This window comes from Dromiciops gliroides, chromosome X, assembly GCF_019393635.1.
Source record: "Dromiciops gliroides isolate mDroGli1 chromosome X, mDroGli1.pri, whole genome shotgun sequence".
In the NCBI taxonomy this organism is placed as follows: domain Eukaryota; kingdom Metazoa; phylum Chordata; class Mammalia; order Microbiotheria; family Microbiotheriidae; genus Dromiciops; species Dromiciops gliroides.
Genome location: NC_057867.1, coordinates 53444181 through 53465266, shown reverse-complemented (window position 1 = coordinate 53465266; position 21086 = coordinate 53444181). Strand labels below are relative to the sequence as shown.

The window sequence follows — 21086 nt, the reverse complement described above, 5'->3', positions numbered from 1 at the left end:
TGGAGCCATCTTTTGCTGAGTAGGGAGTTCCCAGGGTTTGGAGGACAGAAGGCCTGGCTTTGAATCTATCTCTCACTCTTAGGAATTGCATGGCACTAGGCCATTCTTTTCCATTCACTGTGTGTTGGCGAAATTGGCTTAGGCAGTGCCCGAAGTCACTTCCAGATCTCACAGTCCAAAACTTTGAGGAACTTTCCAGGCTGTCTCCATGGTGTCATACCTTCACAACTGGCCTCCTGGGTCCTATTCAGTGAATTGAATCACTCACCACTCAGCTGAGTATTTTTTCCATAAAAGTATTTTATTATTTCCAGTTGCATGTAGAAATAGTTTTCAACATTTGTTTTCATAAGATTTCTAGTTTCAAATTTTTCTCCCTCCCTCCACTCCCTCCCCCCTCCCCAAGACAGCAAGCAATCTGATATAGGGGATATATGTACAATCACATTAAACATATTTCTGCATTAGTCATGCTGTGAAATAAGAATCAGAGCAAAAAGGAAAAACCTCAAAAAAGAAAAACAAAAAATAGAGATAGTATGGTTCAATCTGCATCTAGATTCCACAGTTCTTTTTTTCTGGATTTGGAGAGCATTTTCCATCAAGAGTCCTTTGGAACTATCTTGGACCATTGTATTGCTGAGAAGAATCAAGTCTATCACAGTTGATCAACACATAATGTTGTTGATACTGTGTACAATGTTCTCCTGGTTCTGCTCATCTCACTCAGCATCAGTTCATGCAAGTCCTTCCAGGTTTCTCTGAAATCTGCCTGCTCATCATTTCGTACAGCACAATAGAATTCCATTACATTCGTATACTACAACTTGTTCAGCCATTCCCCACTTTATGGGCATCACCTCAATTTCCAATTCCTTGCCACCACAAAAAAGAGCAGCTATAAATATTTTTGTATATGTGGGTCCTTTTCCCTTTTCTATGATCTCCTTGGGAAAAAGACCTAATAGGGGTATTGCTAGGTCAAAGGGTATGCACAGCTCTATAGCCCTTTGGGCATAGTTCCAAATTGCTCTCCAGAATAGTTGGATCAGTTCACAGCTCCACCAGCAATGCAGTAGTGTTCCAATCTTTCTGCAACAGCTGAGTATTTTTTAATGATTGTTTGGATAGTTAGCACAGCTTTTGCACCCCTGTGGCCCTCCTTTCCTGGAAGCAATTGGGAAGCATGAACTGGCACATTCTTGCCCTGTATCTCGGGCAGTGAATTAGAGAGAGAAGAAATGTGGGTCCACTATTACCAGATGCTAGAGTAGATCCTATCATTAAGAGCACTCCTAGGCACAGAGGAATGAATTTTGTAATGGCCTTCACCCTTTGCTTTGTCTGAGATGATGCCTGCGTCATTTTCTCTGTCTTCGCCATGTTCTAACTATTTTCCAAGACTGGATGGTTGCTCCAGCTGTGACATCTCCTGGCCTGGCCCTATTCGCTCAGCAGTGGCTGCTTTCTTGTTACCTCAGGGATGGGAAGCTCATTCCACTTGAGAATTGTGTATCATTAATTAAGGGTGGTGAGTCATCTTTGTGAAGTTACTTTAATAGGAATAAAGGGTCATATCTCCTGAGAAGAACAGGCCTCGCTCAGCAGCCTCAGGGCTCCAAGACAGTGAACAAACACTTCATTTGGACATTCCAGGGCCCCAGCACTGAGCTTATGTTGCTGAGGTCGTGAGCCTTTGTTTTATTAGTTTGCTATCCTGTTTCTGCTTGGATTTCTGTCTTTCAATAAAGAAAAAGGAGCTGGTTGGAGCTGGGGATGGGCTGGGAATCCATTGGCTCATTTGTCTCCATCCCAACCTTATAGTGTGACGTGAACATTTAGAGAGTACTGGCCCTGAAGTCATAGTCCTCAAATCCAGGCTCTGCAACTTCCTTATCGGAGTGACCCTGGCCAAGAGATATCCCTACTCTAGGACTCACTTTACTCATCTTTTAAAAGGAGAGGAGGGTTGGGCTAATGGACCTCTGAGGTCCTTTTCGTCTCTAGTGCTCTGATTTAATTATGGTCCCCAGTTGAGAGAAAACTGAGACCTGGAGAAGGGAAGTCGCTTGCCTGAGGATCCACCACTAATTAACAACAACAATAATAACTAACATTTATATAGCCCTTACTGTGTAAAGCACTTAGTGCTTTACAAATGTTATCTTATTTGATCCTCACAGCAACCCTGGGAGGTAGGTGCTCTTATTATCGCCATTTTACAGATGAGGAAACTGGGGCAGACAGAAGCAAAGTGACTTGCCCAGGATCAGACAGTTAAGGAAGTGTCCAAGGCTGAACTCGGGTCTTCCTGACTGAGCCTCGTGCTTTATCCCCTGCGCCACCTAGCTGACAGTGGGGGAACTCAGTATTTTTCATCTCAATCCATTAAGGCCTTCTACCTCAGCTGCCTCTCCAGGGGGTCCAAAGCGCTGGACTCAGGAGGCATGACCTTGAATTCAGTTCCCACCTCAACCACCCTCTGTGCACCCCTGGCCTTCATCTTTCTGAACCTCTGTTTTCTCAGATGCTAATGGGAGATGATCAACTCTGCAATAACTAAGGTACAGATGTTTGGGAAGCTCAAATGAAATAATGGGCAGAAAAAGCTTTGGGAACTCTCAAGCTTCTTAGAAATGGCAGTTACCTCTCTTATCAGGCATTTGAAATGGGTGATATCACCGGCATGGTAGATTTGTAGTCACTTGGCTACTTCCCAGAAACCTTCACTGTAATAGTAGGAATGAATCTTTCGTGCTTGTTTTACTTTTAAATGATGTTTAATAGGGTAGTTTTGTGTCCTAGACATCATTTCCTTATGGATTTAAAAGATAAATTATATTGAACTTCCTTCCACCAATTTCCTATGAAAGGTTTCGTCATTTGAACTGAATTCTCGTTATAGTATCACAGATTTGGAAGGGACCTCGGCAGGAGTGTTCTGGTAGCTGTTTAACATCAGGCTCCCCAAAAATATGTACAAATAACGTATTCGGTTTCATCTATATTATGAAAACTTTCCTCCGTCACTTTCGTAACTTTAGGCAGTAAACAAAACAGCAAAGTGAGCCCTTATTCTTAATGTTTGCCTATTTCCAGGGTTTATATGCTCATGCTGAAAAATCCACAATTGGTTTTCTCTTGAGCTCTTTGGAGCTGGTTCCACCATACCACTGAACCTCTCAAACCATCCAGTCCAGCCTGGATCCAAATGGAAACCCTTCCTACAACATCCTGGCCAAATGGTCATCCAGCTTTGTCCTGGAAAGCTCCAGAGAGGGGAAGCCCACTTACCTGCCAGGATAGTCAGTAAGCATTTATTAAGCACTTGCTGAATGCCAGTCATACAGAGAAATGCCATTACATAGTCTTTGTCCTCAAGGAGCTTACATTCAAAAAGTATGTAAACAAGTAGAAATATACAGCACGTATATAGAGTAGACGGAAGACATTCAGAAAGAGGAAGGCATCAGCAGTTAGGAGGATTGAGAAATGCTTCCTGAAGTAAGTGGGATTTGAGTTGAATCTTGAAGGAAGTCAGGGAAACTGAGAGGTAGAGATGAAGCAATAGAACATTCCAGTCTTGGGGCAATAGCTAGCAAAGGCCCAGAGATGAGATATATGGTGTTGTATTCAAGGGAATATGAGTATACCAGTGTAGATGCAGGGTAGAGTTGATGGAGGAGAGTAAGGGTAGGAAGTAGCCAAATTACGACAAGCTTTAGATGCCAAGCTGAATAGCTGGCTCATTCCACGTGGGGATCAGTCTCATTATTAAGATGTTGGTAGGGTTTTTTTTTTCTTACACCTAGTTGAAACTTAATGCACAGTATCTTTCCCCCATGGCTTCTGTAGTATCTGCAATCTGGAGCCAAGTTTTAAAAAAATTAATGCAAAATGAATCTAATTTATCTTTCACATGGCAGACCTTTAAATAGTTGCAGATAATTCTCATGTCCCCTAAGTCTTCTTTTCTCCAAGCTAAACATCCCAGTTCCTTGCATTGGTCTTCTTCTGGATGGTTTTCCAAGTAATCTTCTCCATAATCCTGCTTGCTTGTAGTCTGGAATGTGGTTAGCTCCATCAGCACTAATAAGGCTAAAGAAGTCTATCCCCTCTACCATGTTCTTCTGATGTCACAAATCAGTCTCTTCACCCCAGTCTTCCTATAGTTTGCTATGTATTCTATGCAAGACCCTGTTGTTTCAAGTAACAAAACAATGTTCTGGCCAATGTGGTGCCTGTGGTGCCTACAGTCTAGTGGGGGGAATTGGGGTAGAGGTGGGTGGGAAGAAAAGGTTTACAAAGAAATCTAATTGAAATTAGAATGTGAAGCCAATGAGAGCTAAGCAGTTCGATGGGATTTCAGAAAGAAGAGGCTATATCACCATTGGTTGGAGGAATCAGGAAGGTTTCACATACAAAGAGACGTTAGCCATCATTGTGAAGGCAAATGCCTTCCTCATGCAGTAATCACAAAGTCCTGTGTGACACTCCCTCCCCATTTGGTATTTGTTTTTTTATGTTCTGTTAGAGTATGGGGTATTTGTGTGTGTGTGTGTGTGTGTGTGTCTGTGTGTGTGTGTGTGTGTGTGTGTGTGTGTGTGTGTGTCTTCCTGATGCTGGGTCTAGCCTTTGGGTTAGGTGGCTTGCCCTCACTGACCCAGTTGGCTCCCTCTCTCAGAGGTGAACCTAGACTTGGCCACATGTAAACCTGAAGAATAACTCTGCTTTCCTTCACATGCCCCATTGGCTATCTTAAGTGTTGGAAATCAATAGTTATGTTTTCTCTCCTGCTCTGGAGAGCAAAGGTCATTGCCAAACCATTGATATGGGAAGAAGTGTCAATATGGATGCCCCTCACCTAACAAGGGTAACCTCTTGCTTCCACTAAACTGTGGCTAAAGACAATATTGCCAGTGGCAGAGGAGAAAGATGACAGAATCAAGACAGAAGAGAAAAGAAATGGAAAAATGCAGAGGAGGCTCTATGGGCCTTATTTCTTCCTCTGGTTTCATATTGATGGCAAGATCCAAAGTCCTGAACCATAAGCTTGGACTGAGGCTGGGCTTTATCAACAGTATCTCCAAACTCACAATCTGACCTGCTAAAACCATTCCTTCCTGCTGCCCACAGATAGACCTGGACAAATAAGTTTCCTACCTGAGATTCCTCATCTCCCAGGAGCCAAAGGTGAATGAATAACTTCTCCCAAATCCCCACTGGTTCCCACAAGTGGACAGTCAAAGACGGAGCCCCAATTATGCAGGAGAAGAGGGCCTTGCTTGGCCTAAACCTGGAAACATTCCATTTGTGAAGCCCAATACCACCTTTCCTCAGCATATTATTTGGGTGACCAGGGGCCACTGGGGAGTACCTCTTCCAGCTGTAGTTGTTAATACAGCTACTGCCCCATCTGAAGGATATGATAGACCGTGAGAACTACCTGGAAGAGCCCAGAAGTTACTGGGTGAGCAAGCCTAGCTTGCCTAACCTAGCCAGAAGACTGAAAAGACTTCAGTCTTCAGAGTGACTCTTTGACCCTGTTTTTTTATTCCCTTTACCTCTTATTTTTCTGGTTTCCTGGCTTGATCCTCTATCTTGATGACACCTATTGGATATAGTTATTGCTCTCCTTCTTTGACTAGACAGCCCAAATTCTTTTACATCCAACAGACATACTCTTTTTATCTGCTATGTCTTTTGCCAACTGGATTCTGATCTTTCTCTTGTGGTTGGGATCGACCACTTATTCTTACCTCACCCCTGGCCTAACCCAAAGTCTGTATAGGAGGCCATAGGATACCTTCATCCTCCACGCCCACCCTTCACCATGTCTATGTGCATGTACTTGTTTTCAGCCTTCCTTTTCAAGGTGCCTGAGTATTGGCGGGGCAGGGGTGGGGGGAGAGTTGTTTTTGTTTCTTTTACAAGGCAAACTCAGTTGCATTCACTATCTGACAACTTCCTGGGCACCTTCATGGCAGTTGTTCCAGAAGTTAAAGAAGAAAAAAAGAAACAAAATTGAAGTAGAAGGAGTCAGAAAACATGGTGATGAGCTGAAATAGAGGCTGTCCCTTCCTGAACCACTAAGTACTATGATCTATTTCCCATTGCTTGAAAAGAATACATACTCTCTTTCACCAGGGTACAACTCCCCTTTGCCTCTGCTGTCTGTAGCAGGCCCACGAAGATACCTTGTTGATATTAGAAGGCTTTGAAATGAATATATTTTCTGAATTTTCTGAACTCTTCCTCATCCGTCATCAATTCTAACCTCTCGTTCTGGGATTTCCTATACGGAAGTGCAACTGTCTCTCCATGTTGCTACAACTGGGTGAAGAGTCACCAATTCAATCAGTCACTCTGCAGACACCATACCAAGCCACTGGTATGATGGACTCTGAGGTTGGGATGGACAGGTAGTTCTAATGGAGGCCCAGCCAAAGCCACAAAGCTTGGCCATTAACTCTCAGATTCCCAAGGCAATCTCTGGAGTCCATGCTTATTGCTCAAATGGATGACTTGTTAAAGCCCTCATTAAAGAAGTGAGACACCTTTGGCATTAGCTGAATTCATTCCAAAGGAAAAAATGAAAACCAAAAAGGGAAAGCTTTATGGGAAGCAGCTGCCTTGGATTTCAGTGACCTCTTGGCTTCCTCAGTCATAATAGATTTTTGTCTTGGCCCTAGGATCAGTCATAACACCCCCTTCACTGGAATACAGTGGTATGTTTCAGATAACCCACTGTATCTAATTAAGCCCAAATGATGACAGCCTAGGGCTTTTCTGGGGATTGATGACTAGCTGGAGAAGTGGCTGACTGGTGATGCAGCCAAAGCTCTTTCCTTCAGTCAGGCATTAATTTTGAAAAAATGCCTATTTGTGACGTCATGATTGCAGCCATAAAACAAGAGGGGAGAATAGATTTCTGATATTTCTCAGAAATTTCAAGAGAACAAATTCTCCTTGTGTTATCCAAACCTGTTCTTTCTTCCTTGCCCTTCCATTTTATCTTATTTAAGCAATACAGGAGTGTATGCTTAGCTACATGGGGCTTTCAAATGGAATGTAGCAGTGGTCGTCCTTTATGGACGATTCTTTTTCTAGATTTCCAAATTTGGAAGGTTTCCTTGGTTATTTGGGAGCAGTAAAACCAAAATTTCTTTTGAGCTATTATGCTAAAATTTGGTGCCTGTATTACCATAAATATCTGTTTATGATGGTAAATAATTCCATCTGCTTTGGAGTCTGTTTCCAACAAAGAACTACATCTACAAATGGAGCCCTGAGATGTCATCATCATCATCTTCCTATGAAATGAAAGAAACTCTCTGCTGAATCAAGATACCGTGCTGGGGCAACATAATATTTTGGATTACTGCTGGCGAAATTGACTAAAATATTCATCACCTTCCTGCATAATTTAATGATTCCTAAGGAAGACAACAATTCTGAATGGGGGCAATCTATCAACGACTTGTTCTGAAAGCATAATACTCATGCACAAGTGATTTTTCTTTTGTATCCCACTTTTTTCCAAAGTCCGTGAAGCTCATTAAGATCCCACTCTCTGATCTTTCACCCAGTCTCAAAATGTTATTGCCAATCACGGGAACATCCAGTTCTCTGGCATTGAAACCTCAGGCAGTTCTTGAGAACACTTTAGAATTCTTCTTACCATAACAAGTTTGCCATTGGTATCTCTCCCGAGGAATCCATGTGGAGTTTAGACATTTGGGGGTGTACTGTGAGTCAACAGCTCATTAATCATACATACAGAGACACTGACTCACAGGGACAATGGAAGGGCCTAATTGTAGAGAGAATGGAATATAATAATTCAGTAACGTGGTCAGTCCTCTGCTTTTGTTTTTGTTTTTGTGATTTTTTTCCAATAAAGGTCAAATTGGTAATGACTTTGGTGGGTGGGTGGTTAGCAAGTGCAAAAATGTCATAGTGGGGTGGCTCTTTATTCAGTAGGGAGAGAGAATATGTGAACCTTTACAAGATGGGGATGCTAAATATATGTGTGTGTACGGAGACAGAAGGAGATGGGGTGGGGGAGGGAGATTGGGTACATCATTGACTTATTTGATAAAACGTAATTCCTAGTAGCCATCAAGAAATAAGTGCACTCTGCCTTGATTGATACTTCTGTTTTCAACCCAATGGCAACTGTATTTAAATGCCAATTGCTGCCCCAATTTGGAGACCTTAGCACATTAAGATATTTGAGATAAGCCTCAATTCCCCTTGAGAGCCAAAAAGTCAACACAAGTACAATTGGTCACTCTGTCAGGCTCAGCAAGCATTGTTTTGGATGTGCTAGCAGTCCTTCATCTGGGCCAGCAGAACAGACCTGTAATCACAGGCATATTCTCCTAATTTGCTGCTAATTGATGGCCTTTAGCCAGTTCTACCTAAAATGTCTATGCTGAACCTTCATTGAATACATACAGCATCTACATGGGATGTTTTTGCAGTCAGTCCTGCTTCTTGGCACAGCATAATATGATAATATTTTCATTGAATCTGCAATAACAGTATGGATTGCCAAGTAGTTATTCTCTAGGCAGCGATATTTTCAACCAAGTCACTTTAGAAAAAAGTTCATGAACCCAGTTGATTTTTTTTGGACTCTTAGAAATGTTGTTTGATTTTCTTCCACGGGAATAGAGTTGATATAAGTTGATGGGTACTTTTGAGAAGCTCTAACTTGAGTTCATTTTGTTATGTGGTGACCGCAGCGCTGGATGACGCTACCCCTGGCACACAGGAATACATTATGTTACGACAAGATTCCATCCAATCCGCGGAATTAAAGAAAAAAGAGTCCCCCTTTCGTGCTAAGTGTCACGAAATCTTCTGCTGCCCACTGAAGCAAGTGCACCTCAAAGAGAACACAGAGCCGGAAGGTTTGTGTACGCCGGATCGGTGTTTTTGTTTTTCTCTTGCTCTTCTTTCTTTCTCATTCATTTCTAACGTGCAGTGTGCTGTGTGGTTGCCTTTGGGCCTAGGTCAGCCCAGCACCTCTGACACAGGAGGCTAAGCACACTCCATGCTGCCCCTGCTTGCCTGTGACAGTGTTATACAGTCTCCCTAGGGGCACTGTACAATACCGATCATTGCCAACTGCCACTGGCGAGATTGCACTGCTGCTTTCCCCCCCAAAAATGTTTTCAGGTTCCCCCTACCCCCGTCATTATGCTGTCCCTTTCTGGCTGCCGAAGTTGCTTTGCTACATTAGCCACCATCAGCCCCATGCTGGTTCTATGTCCCCCTTGCATTCCCAAAGTGGCAATCAACCCATAGATGGCCCTTAAACAAGAATGCAAAGATTGCTCAACATTTTCCAACTCTTCTCTGCTTTATAAGGCTTCCGCATTTTCAAATAGTTGCAATCCTGGGGAGTGGGAAAAGATGGGCTATGTAATGCATGGCCAGTCACATTTGGAGAAATGAAATGCATGCCTTTAGGAAATGATGCTTAGAATGTTTTCCTTTTCAGCTTAAAGTACAGGTTTGTACAATTCTTCTTGCCATGAAGTAAACTGAGACTTGAATGAAATATTCAATAGTTTAAATGGTTGATCTACTTCATAACATCCAGTTTTTCCTCAAAGTCCTCATTCACATATTTTGAATGACTTTACAGAGAAACCACGATAAACATTGTCCATCTATATCCATTTCTTTTGGGGGGGGTGAGGCAATCAGGGTTAAGTGACTTACCCAGGGTCACACAGCTAGTAAGTGTCAAGTGTCTGAGGGCAGATTTGAACTCAGGTCCCCCTGAATCCAAGGCCAATGCTCTATCCACTGCGCCACCTAGCTGCCCCTATATCCATTTCAATATCCCAAACTCAACTTGGGGGGGGTAATATCATATAGCCTAATAAATATGTAATTGGAAGTGGCCTTGATGTTAACTTTAATGAAAGATGTTTTGCATGAACTTTCTAGGTTGATAAGATGGGAGGAGACAAACTTCCATATCCATTGGCTGCCACTGTATCTTTGATTGCATAAAGGGTTCATCCATCTTCTACTAGTGGTCTGGTTGCATAATTGAGATTCTTTTTAGTGCCTAACATTCTGGGGTATATTTGCTTTATGATGCTGTTATAAGGAAGGAGGTATAACAATGTGCATTTTTTTTACATGTCGACTGGGGAATCATTGGGTTACCATCTCTAGTTCTGAGGATGGAAACCAACATCTTAAGGGAATGGTGTCTTACCACCATCCACCCTCCATCCCTTCCTTTTTTCTTCTTTTTCTCAAATCGAGTTTGAAATGTTAGAATAGGTTACTTGCATTGACCTCTCTCCATATTTTTTTTTTGCATCCGAGCTGTCAATTTTGGAAAGTGAGTTTTGCTGTCAAGACTGGTTCATCTGGAAGCATGATGCTGACCTTTGACATTGAGTAAATTAGTATTGTAGGAGTTCCTTTGGGAAGATGAGCTTGCAGGTTGTTCCTCTGAATAATGAAGGTTTTAAGCAGGGCAAAGGATCTGTTTGGTGACCAAGGCCAGTATTCCATCCATGTTTTCCTCCTAATTATAATGCGGTACTTAATACTGCCATAAGAAAGTTGACACACACAAGCCAATGTGGGGCGGCATTGGGGGTAGAGATGCATCAGAGATAGGGGGTTCATTAAAAAGAATGTAATTAATCAGTAGCCCTGTTATAAACTGGTTTTCTAATTAACAAGTTGTATACCTGAATTCAGGAGCATCCTGTCCCTTATCCCCTGCCCTGGCAACATGCAATTTTCCCAAGGTATCCCTGCCAATTTCCTAAGGCTTTGTCATTTATACATGATATGTTATTCTATTGTGAAAGCTTTCCTAATATATAGTCCTTAGGAGAAAGGAAAACAATTTCTATGCTTTCAACGATTCATTGGTCTTTACTATTTCTTAAGATTTCATTTTAACCGCAGTGGGGTCACTTGTATTTATTATGTTTGAGTATTAGCACGCCAGTCATGGCTTCCCATTAATACCCAGGTTGAAAGTTTATCCCGAGGGTTTGTTTCTCAGGCTCTCTTTCTTGCCAAGGCATCTGCAGTTGCCAAGCCAGCTCTCTTTCCCTCTTTCTATGAATTGTTTGGCAAGAGAATAAGACCCACCTAAGACTTTCGGTAATCATGCTTGTATCTTATCAGGCCCAGTCTCAGAACTCTGGGGCTGACAACCTAACAAAGGAGGGTCCAGCACTTAGGAGGTGTGCTCTGATTGTCTAGTCAGAAAGAGAAAACCCTCCATAGACTTCCCAATTATCTGGGACCTGGAGACCATCAGTCAAGGATCAGTACATCACTTTTCACTTAAATGGGGCAGTAATACCAAGAGGCATTGGGACCAGACTTGTGTGGGACTCTGACACTCACTTCCAGCAGGCACATCATCTGTAAGTTTGGGGAAGTTTTGGTGGAGCATTTTGGGCAAGAAGCAAAGGATGATTTGGCATCTCACTTGAATGTTCTTTCTTCGGGTATATCATTTATATCTCCTTTGAAGGTGCTGGGACACGACTATATTATCACCAGTGGTGGCCAAGGTGTACCAGGTTGCCAGGTTACCTTTGTGTTTGGACAGCTCCTCCCCTCCAAAGGCTGCTTTAACTTGGAACCTTTTCTCTGAATCTGTAGTAAACTAATGTAAGGTAGCGTTAAAGAGGCCATGGTGCTTTGTTTGCATTTGGTCTGGAGTCACAGTGGAAGCCTTTACTGATTCACAAAGCTGAGTTTATCAATTCTTGGTTTTTCGGAGGCAAGGCCAATATGGCAAGTGGAAACTGGTCAGTCAAGTCCCAATTTGTCTTCTATCTTGCCACATTGAGAGTTATAAAAAACTTCCCTAGTAACCGTGTCTCCATAATGTTATTGGGGAGGGAGGTTTCAGAGGGGTGGGGAAAGGGGATCATAGAAGGTAATTCAGACCTATAATTTTAACCATGTGATAAGCTCCCTGTGTCAAAACATCCTCCACAGATACATCTCAGCAATTTGACTGAAATTTATTGTCTCAGTGAGTTCCCCAAGTCACTAATTGGTGGAATGATTTGCTCAGAGTCACACAGACAATATGGGTAAAGAGGTAAGACTTGAACCCAGTTGTTCCTAACATCAAGGCTCTATTTATGGCACCAAGATGCCTACAGAATCATTCAGTGCCTATATCAAAGAAGAAGTAAACTGTAGCGCTAGGAGAAGCCCTAAAGGTGATCGAGTTCATCCCCTGATTTTACAGTGAAGTAAACTCAGAGATTGAGTGGTAACTAGAGCTTTTCACTGCTGGGTAGTTCTTCCCAAACACCAGCAAGGGTAGGCAAGACTAATTTAAGATAAATTTAGTTTTTTGGGGAGCAATGAAGGAAAGATGGAGACCCTTGGAACAAACCTTCTCTTCTTCTAAGAGTAACCAGTTGGAGAAAGCTAGTGTGGTCTGATAGCATCCTATTTTTACTAATAGTGTGTGGGGGGAGATAAGGGAGGACTAGCATCTCTGGTGCGAGGGCAACATTTTAACTAATAATTTTTGCTAACTAGTTCCTAGTTGTTCTTTTATTGCTGAAAGAATGTAAGTGTAGTCAGCAAATTCTAAGTTTTCATATATCGGGGCAAAGGCCCAGTTGCTCAGCCCTAGTTTAGATCTTTGTCCATGAAGGAGAAGCGACTTGTTAATCAGAAGAAAAGTTAAAACTTCAGTCAGACTGGCTGTTTGCTGTCATACAGATAAAAACAATGATAGCCACAGTGCCCCTGTACCTCCCCATCCCCAAAAGCTTTCTAGTTCCAAGCAATCTAGTTAAGACCCCACTTATCAATCTCTGATGACTCTTGCTGATGGTCAGGGATGAATGTCATTGTTCCCTACTAAGCACTTAGGGTGGTATTACATATGCATGGCAGACTCTGACCCTCAGAGAGGTGTGCCAAACTGTCATATCTGTGATTTCAATTGGGCCCAGGCCCTAGGACATGCTTTTTGGTAAGGGATCCCATTTACTCTTCAGGCCAGAAAACTTTTATGAGTACGTACTTTATTTTTCATTTTTTCTTCCTGAGTCAACAGTATCCAGTGTCATTGGCTGATAGAGTGTAATCAAGACACTGGGAAGAAAGTTAATCCACAGCATAGTTGGCACTCTTCTAAATGCCAATCCTGGCCCATCTAACCATGTTGGGAGGCCTTAGCAAGACCTTACATTTATATAGTCCTTGATAACTTATAGAAGTCTCTCATCCTTACAAGAAGCCTGTGAGGCAGAGCCTGGCAAAAAAGTTGTTATTATCCTCATCTTAAAAATAAAGAAACTGAGCCTGAGAGAAGGGTTAGTGGTTTAGACACTAGGGGCACTAGAGAGCACAGAGCATCAGGTCTTGAGGCCGGAAGACCCGAGTTCAAATGTGGTCTCAGACATTTACTATCTGTGTAACCCTGGGCAAGTCACTTCACCTGTTTGCCTCATTTTCCTTATCTGTGAAATGGAGGCATTAAGAGCACCTATCTGCCAAGGACTGTTGTAAGGATCAAGGGAAATAATAATTGCAAAGCACATAGCACAGTGCCTGGCACTTATTAAGTGCTATATAAATGTTAGCTATTATTCATTGATGCAGTTAGTTGCTATATTGGAACTGGAACATAGATTTAGCCCAAAGACTTTCTGGTACAATCTCCTCATTTTCCAGATGGGGAAATGGAGGCCCAGGAAGTCAAAGGCACTTGGGCAATATCATACACTGTTTAAACCTAGGTTCTCTGAGCCTAAATCTAGAATTCTTTTTTGTGGGGCAATGAGGGTTAAGTGACTTGCCCAGGGTCACACAGAAGATAGTAAGTGTCAAGTGTCTGAGGCCAGAGTTGAACTCAGGTCTTCCTGAATCCAGGACTGGCGCTTTATCCACTGCACTGCCTAGCTGCCCCTCTTTTTGGGGGGGGCAGTGAGGGTCAAATGACTTGTCCAGGGCTACACAGCTAGTAAGAGTCAAGTGTTTGACGTTGGATTTGAACTCAGGTCCTCCTGAATCCAGGGCCGGCACTTTATCCACTGTGCCACCTAGCTGCCCCTAGAATTCTTTCTACTACATCAGAATAACAGAATGGCAGATATGGAAGGGGACTTACAGACTATCTAGTCTGCATCAACACCAACAGCAACTCCTTTGCCAATTTGCATATGAGGGACTGAGACCTAGAGAGGTTAGGTGACATGCCTAAGGTCACACAAATAGTATTGAACTGGGGTCCCCTGACTCCAAAGCTAATAGCTTTTCCACTATCCCAGTATGATGAATGACAAAGCTAGAAGGCTCCTTAGAAGGCTCTGTTCCATGGTGATCAATTTACAGAGGAGGAAACTAAGGCCCAGAGCTGAGAGGCAACTTGTCATAAATCTACTGAGTTCCAGATCTGGGCCTCTGACTCAGGTTTTCTGTCTTCAAGGCTAGTCCTCTTTCCTGCTATGCTACAAGGCCTTATGTAAACCTAGCAGAAATTGCATTTCTACTAAACTGAATGGATAGGACAATATTTATGACTCAGAAGAGTCTCCAGAACCTATCCCAATTCCCCCAGGCTTTGTCTTCAGAAAGGATGTTTTAAGTCATGTCAATAAATTTAAAGAAGTCAGTGTAATGCAGGAAAATACAAAAGAATGCAATGATTAGTCACTGACTTCTCATTGGACATTTGGTCTCTTTTCTATAGTTCTCTTTTCCTGTGATTAAAAAATCCCATCTCCTTCAAGCCCTCTTTAACTTTATCATCCAAAGAGTTCAAAGAGTCCTACAGCCATGGTAAGCCCTAATTGGACAAGGGCAATCTCTGATGGCAGCTGAGGATGAGGTATGGCTACTTTCTCCCACCAACAGAAAACACAATTATACGTATATTGTTACTCATGCAAATCGGTAATGAGTGCAACTGCTGTTCCCTCTGATAATGCCTTGGTTTATTCATCCCAGAAATAGAATGAGTCTCCATGAATATCCACACTGCCAAAATGGTGGGAGGGGAGGAAGGTAGAAGAAGAGTAAGCAACGTGCTCAGAGGAGGGTTTTTTCACTTTTGTCCCCTCTCTTCAATACTTCCCCTTTGGACATTTCTTGATTTCAAACTCTCTTCTGTCTCACTCGTGTCTTCTTTCAAAAGTTCTCTGTGAAGGGGAGAAAAATGCTTCAGAGTTCATTTGGATTTGGAAGTTACCAGATGGCCCAGACAGTACCATTGGTGAATCAGTTTTGACCTTGGTCTTGGAACAAGAGCTGATGTGGAGCAGCTACCTTTGATGCCAGGTATCAGAAGGATTTTTGCCTTCTTGTCCACCTTCTTTCTGATCAGAATCCAAAGATGAAGTTGACCCATTTCATAGCTGTTGGGAGAAGCAAGAGTCAGGAAATAATTTGTCCATGTAATTGTTGAAATTTGAATAGGCTACGATAGTTCTCTCACTCTTATCCTCAGTCACCCCAGCCCAAGCCTCAGATGACATTGAACTCAGCTAGCCTTGTCTTTGCCATCTGGTAGGAAGGAAGGTAGGTAGCACTTTGCTTTGTCTGTTGAAGTTAAAGGCTTTGATAAAGAGGAAAAATTAGCTCAAATGGTTAAACCAAGAGAAATACACTGAAAAACAAAAATGTCCCCACATCCCAGGGAACGATGATAACTGAGGTATTTTCTTTTTTTAAGGGACATCGACACTTTTCCCATTTGGTTAAAAACATCATACAGTTGAGGCATCTTTAAAGACTCTGGAAATCAACAAGAACCCTAGAAAGTACTGCCACCTAGCACTTCCTCTGGCCCAAACCTGAGCATGCTGCGTAGCCAACCCTGGAGTCAGGAAGAGCTGGGTTTGACTCTTTATTCAGACACTTAGTAGTCTAAGTAATTAAATTTCTCAGTGACTTAGATGGCTCTCTAAAGTTACTAGTTACAGGATAACTACCTATATAGCCAAAGAAGTTTTTTACAGTAGCATTCCCCCCACCAATAAAACTACAGGACTTTACGAAAAAACCCAAAACACAATCCCAGCCCAAAGGATAATGTTTTAAACTCTGTAATATGGGGAGCATGTTTTTGTTCTCTGGAAAATTTATAATCTGATAGAGGAGTATACTTAGCAGCTAAGAATTAAATTTTCTGTTAGGAAGGACATTTATCAGTCTTTGATTAGATATTCACATCTTAATTCGATCATGTCTTTGAAACTGAGCTGAGCTGACAAGGGCGTCACCTCAGATTCCTGCTCTCAGAGGTGGCTTCAACCTTCTGATCATGCACATGCTTGGGCTCTCTTAGCAGATTAGAAGACATAGACAAACTTACCCAATTCCAAACTCTTCAAAAAAGGCATTGTTTGCATATGCAGCTTGTACTCTGGAAATTGATGACAACTTTTTCTTTTCAACATGCTCTAGTTTAACAAGTAAAAGGGCCACCCTTGCCTTTGAGCAGAGATTAATGGCCTTGGTGTGTCTTTCCTGAGATGGTTTGCTCTGTTCGTGGCCCTTCTGTTTTGGTTCTTCCAAGGCCTCCCCAATGTGGTATGGGAGCGTGACGGGTCTTACCCATCCAACCTTGCTTCTTTCAGCATCTTCGGAAAGTGAGTACCAATTACACTGATTTTACAACTTTGGCAAAGTGCTTGGAAGAGGCTAAGCCAACACACATTGAATAATGTTTTACTCTGTGCGTGATGAGATGCTGTGTTGACCCAGGAGACAGAAAGACAAATAGCCCCTGCCCTCATAGAGCTTAAATTCTACTAGGGAATAGAACACGTAAACAGATAAATATATATCTATTCATTTGAAGATGAGGGAGCAATTGTTGCCAATGAAGAGGAACAAGAAAGGCTTCCCGCTGGAGATGGTATATGAGCTGAAACTTGAAGGAACCCAGAAATTTTAAGAGGCAAAGGAGGTAAGATGGGCTACATTTCAGGCATGAGGGACAGCCTGTGCAAAGGCAGAGAGGGAAGAGGAAATTCCAAGACTGGAAAAGAGGCTCTTTTGTCAGGAACCTAGAATTCATTAAGAAAATGTTAGGCAGTAAGTCTAGGAGGGTAGTCTGGGGCCTAATGTTGTCGAAAGTCTCAATGCCAAACAGAAGAGTTGATATTTCATCATAGAAATAATAGTGAGCCACTAAAGGGTTTGAGGCAGGGCAGTACCATGGCCCGACCTGTGCCTTGGCAAGGTGATTTGGCAGCTCTGCGGAGAATAGACTGGAGAGGGAAATTAAATGGAGTCAGGGAGACCAAGTAGGAAGGAGGCCCTTGGAACAGTCTAGGTGAGAGATTGTGGGGGCCTGAAGTAGGCTGTTGGTTGCATGAGTGAGGAGATGGCAAGGAATGAAAAAAATCTTGCAGAGGCAGAAACAAAAAGGTAATTGGATATGGGGATGAGTGGAGTGAATAGTTGAGGTTTATTCAAACGCTGGGTAGAGTGGATGCAACTGGAATGATAGCGATTCCCTCGAGAGAAATAAGGAAGTTAGAAGGAGGAGTGAGCTTAAGAGGAAGACATTGAGTTGAGCCTGGTGTATATGGAGTGTGAAATGTCCTTGGAGATGTCTGCTAGGTGCTATGGGACCAGAGTACGGGAGAGCATAATGACTTGATGAAAAGGGGCCAATGAAAGGTCCAAAGGGGAGAAAACATCGTGTAATGGAGTGTGGAATGCCTGAGCCCAAATTTTACTTCTAGCAAACATTATCTGGTGTAGGTTATTGAGCAGAGGCATGTCACTTAATTCCCAGTACTCCTCACAGCTCAGTAAGATGGTAAAGTATAGATGAGTTCCTGAATTGCTTTGCTGGAGGAAGTTTTCACTCTGGGAGTGCCCCCACTTTGAAATGGGATCATAGAATTATAGCACTAGAGCCAGAAGGGTCTTTAAAGGTCATTGGGTCTAATACACTCATTTTACAGATGAGAAAATCAAGGCCCAGAGAAGATAGATGGCTTGCCCAAAGTCACACAGCTAGTGAATGTCAGATGCATGATTTGAACCTAGGTCTTCTTGACTTGAAGTCCAGTGTCTTATCCATCATACCACCTTGCCTCTCATAGGATGAAGGAGAAAAGAAAGCGCATCAGGACTAGAGAATCAACCTCTTCTGAGACTGATAAAGTTCCAAGAAACCATCTAGTTATATTTTGTCACCCACTAAATCGGTCCAGTTGGAGGCTGGAGGCTTTATTCCAATGTGACCAATGTGTAAATATTCTTGGCTTCCTCTTATGGAATTCCGTGGGAATTCAGAGCACTGTAGCCAGGATTGATAGGAATCTCCATTTCCCAAGAACACTAGCAGCCCTGTGGGAATCAGTGAGGGGCCTCCCAAGGGCATACCTTCTAACAGGTTGACTTAGGGCCAAAACAGCCCTGCTTCCTTATAAGCATACCACCTGCTGGCCCAGCAGGGTGGCAAGGAATCAACCAATCAATTAGCAACATCCCGAGTGCTTATTATGTGCCAGGCACTGAACTGGGCACTGGAGAGTCATAGAAAGACAAAAACAGTCTGTGCCCTCATGGAGAATTTAGATTATTCTAACAGAGGAGATAACTTGGATATATAATATACCTAGTATGTGTTTATATATATATATATGTATGAATACGTATATTTGTATACTCTAGTATATACATATGATATGTATACTATTTATATACAGCATAAATCTGAGGTTCATAAATACAAATAAATACACACTAGTTAAATACAAGGTAGTTCAGGAGAGATGGCACTAGCAGCTAGAGAGATCAGCAAAGTCTTCAAGTAGAAGATATTCTCTGAGCTGCTTCTTTTTTTGTTTTGCAGGGCAATGAGGGCTAAGTGACTTGCCCAGGGTCACACAGCTAGTAAGCGTCAAGTGTCTGAGGCTAGATTTGAACTCAGGTCCTCCTGAATCCAGGGCTGGTGCTTTATCCACTTTGCCACCTAGCTGCCCCCTCTGAGCTGCTTCTTAAAGGGGGAGAGGGACTCTGAGACAGGGCAGAGGAAGGAATGCATGCCAACAGTGTTGGATGACTATTGAAAAAGCACAGAGGTAAGAGATAGAGAATCCTGTGTGAGTAGCAGAGAGAAGGCCCCTCTAGGACTGGATCTCGGAGTGGTTGAAGGGGAACAGCATCCACTGAGTTTGGACAATGAAGATAAGACCAAGTTTTCAAGGTCTTTAAAAGGTATTTAAAGAGTTTATATTTGATCCTAGAGGCAATGGAAATCCACTGGTGTTTACTGAATAGATGAGTGACATGTTCAGATTGGGAGTGAAGGAAAATCAGCAGCTGTGTGGAGGATGTTGCTACCCTCTAGGCAAGGGGTGAGCAGGGCCTAAACTAAGGAAGTACTGGTGAGTGGTGAGAAGGGGTTGGATTGGAGAGATTTTGTGGCAGAGACAGAAATGATCAGATTTGGAAACTGAAAGGATACATGGGGTCAGGGTGGGGGAAAGTGATATGTCAAGGATGACATTGAGATTCTGAAACTGGTAGGCTGAAAGGAAGGCATCATCCTTTTCACGGATCAAATACAATGCTATTTATTTCCTCAGCAGCCAGGAAACATTTATTCCCTCCCCTGATATCTCCCCACCAGAGAGAAGGTCCTTATCCATAAGATTTGGAAGTTGATATTCAGTCCATCAGTTAATTTCAGTTCCTGGATGCTGTCCCCACCCCATGCCCAGCCTGCATACCCGTTAGAGACCAATCATTTGACCGGGTGTTCAAGCCCAAGGTTGGGAAAAGACACTCGATTCCTAGCATACTCTCTCAATGGATCTCATAGAGCCCCTTGTAAAAACTACCAGCCAGTAATTAGCAATCAGAGTTGGACAAAATGTGCCCATCTGACTTTTAGAACTCATGAGCGCCCAAGAGTAATTGGGTAATCTTTCCAAAATGCTCTAAATACTCTAAAGTCGGGGGGGGGGGGAGGGAGGAAGCAAGATGAAATATTACAAGGTGCTCAGCTTTGTCAGAGTTGTGTGGTGAGCTGCCCTCGTGTGGCAGAAATTGTGTCCTGCAAGCACCAAGACGGGAGGGCGATTTTACTGCAAAAGAGGATGCAGGCTGAGCAGAAGCCAACTGATAAGAGGCAGGCACAGGGCTCTGAGGGAGTCCGGCTGGGAGCCAGGACTGTTCCTTTTTCTCCTCTCCTCTCTCTCCTCTCCTCTTCTCTTCTCTAAAAACATAGACATATTTTAAAAAAACACACATTTATTCTACCTTGTGGGAGTTGGTCTTACCTATTAAGCTTCAGTGTCTACATCATTGGCGATGGAATGAGCACCCAGATACGAACTGGCCCTTCTTTACTCTTGTAGTCGGCCTGAGTGGTGCCATAATCAGATTGTAGGATCCGAGATCTGGAGCTGGAAAGGACCTTAGAGGCCGTCTAGTTGATCCCCCTCATTTTACAGATGAAGAAACTGAGGCCCGCCAAGATTAAATGACTTTCCTGTTCTCACCTAGGTACTAAGCATCAGAGGTGGAATTTGAACCCAAATCTTCCAACTCAAGAGCCAGTATGCTCTTAAGTGCTTCATGGATGTTTAGGACTGATAGGGGGCCTTAGAGATCATCTGCTCCTGCTCCTTCCTGTTACAGAAGAGGATGCTGAGATACAAGGAAGGAGGGGGCTTCTTAAAGGTCACAAGCCAATTAATTTAGTGAATGATCTGGGGCTAGAAGCCAGGTCTTCCTTATAACCCTGTCTTCAGTACCTCTTCTTCATATAATTAGAAATGATTCCAATGATGTACCCACAGAACCCATTGAAAACCCTCTTTTTTATTCCTTTGGACACAAATATGAGAATATCCATTGGGTGACTTTGAGTAAGTCCCTTCACTGTTCTGAGACCAAATCTCCTTGTGTCTGAAAGGAGAGGGTTAAATGATTTCTGAGGCCCCATCCATTTGAGGCATCTAGTGGGATTCTAGTTCAGTTTCCTTTCCCGACTTGTTATTAGCATTCTGAAGTACATTTTATTAGAATGTTTGCTTATTATTCTCCACACACCCATCTAGGTGCCCTGAATAGTAGTC

The 21086-nt window shown here is 42.8% G+C and overlaps 1 protein-coding gene across 4 annotated transcripts in view; it reads left to right on the top strand.

Annotated features, from left to right (window-relative positions):
* The window catches only part of FGF13 (fibroblast growth factor 13), a 492554-nt gene that overhangs the window by 261229 nt on the left and 210239 nt on the right, over positions 1–21086 (top strand). For 3 of the 4 annotated variants that reach the window (XM_043974267.1, XM_043974266.1, XM_043974268.1), the window contains exon 3: positions 8751–8918. The exons of the other annotated variant lie outside the window; for it this stretch is intronic. In XM_043974267.1, coding sequence (XP_043830202.1) covers positions 8751–8918 — 168 coding nt within the window. The remainder of the gene's footprint in view (positions 1–8750; positions 8919–21086) is intronic. 4 annotated transcript variants of the gene reach the window in all.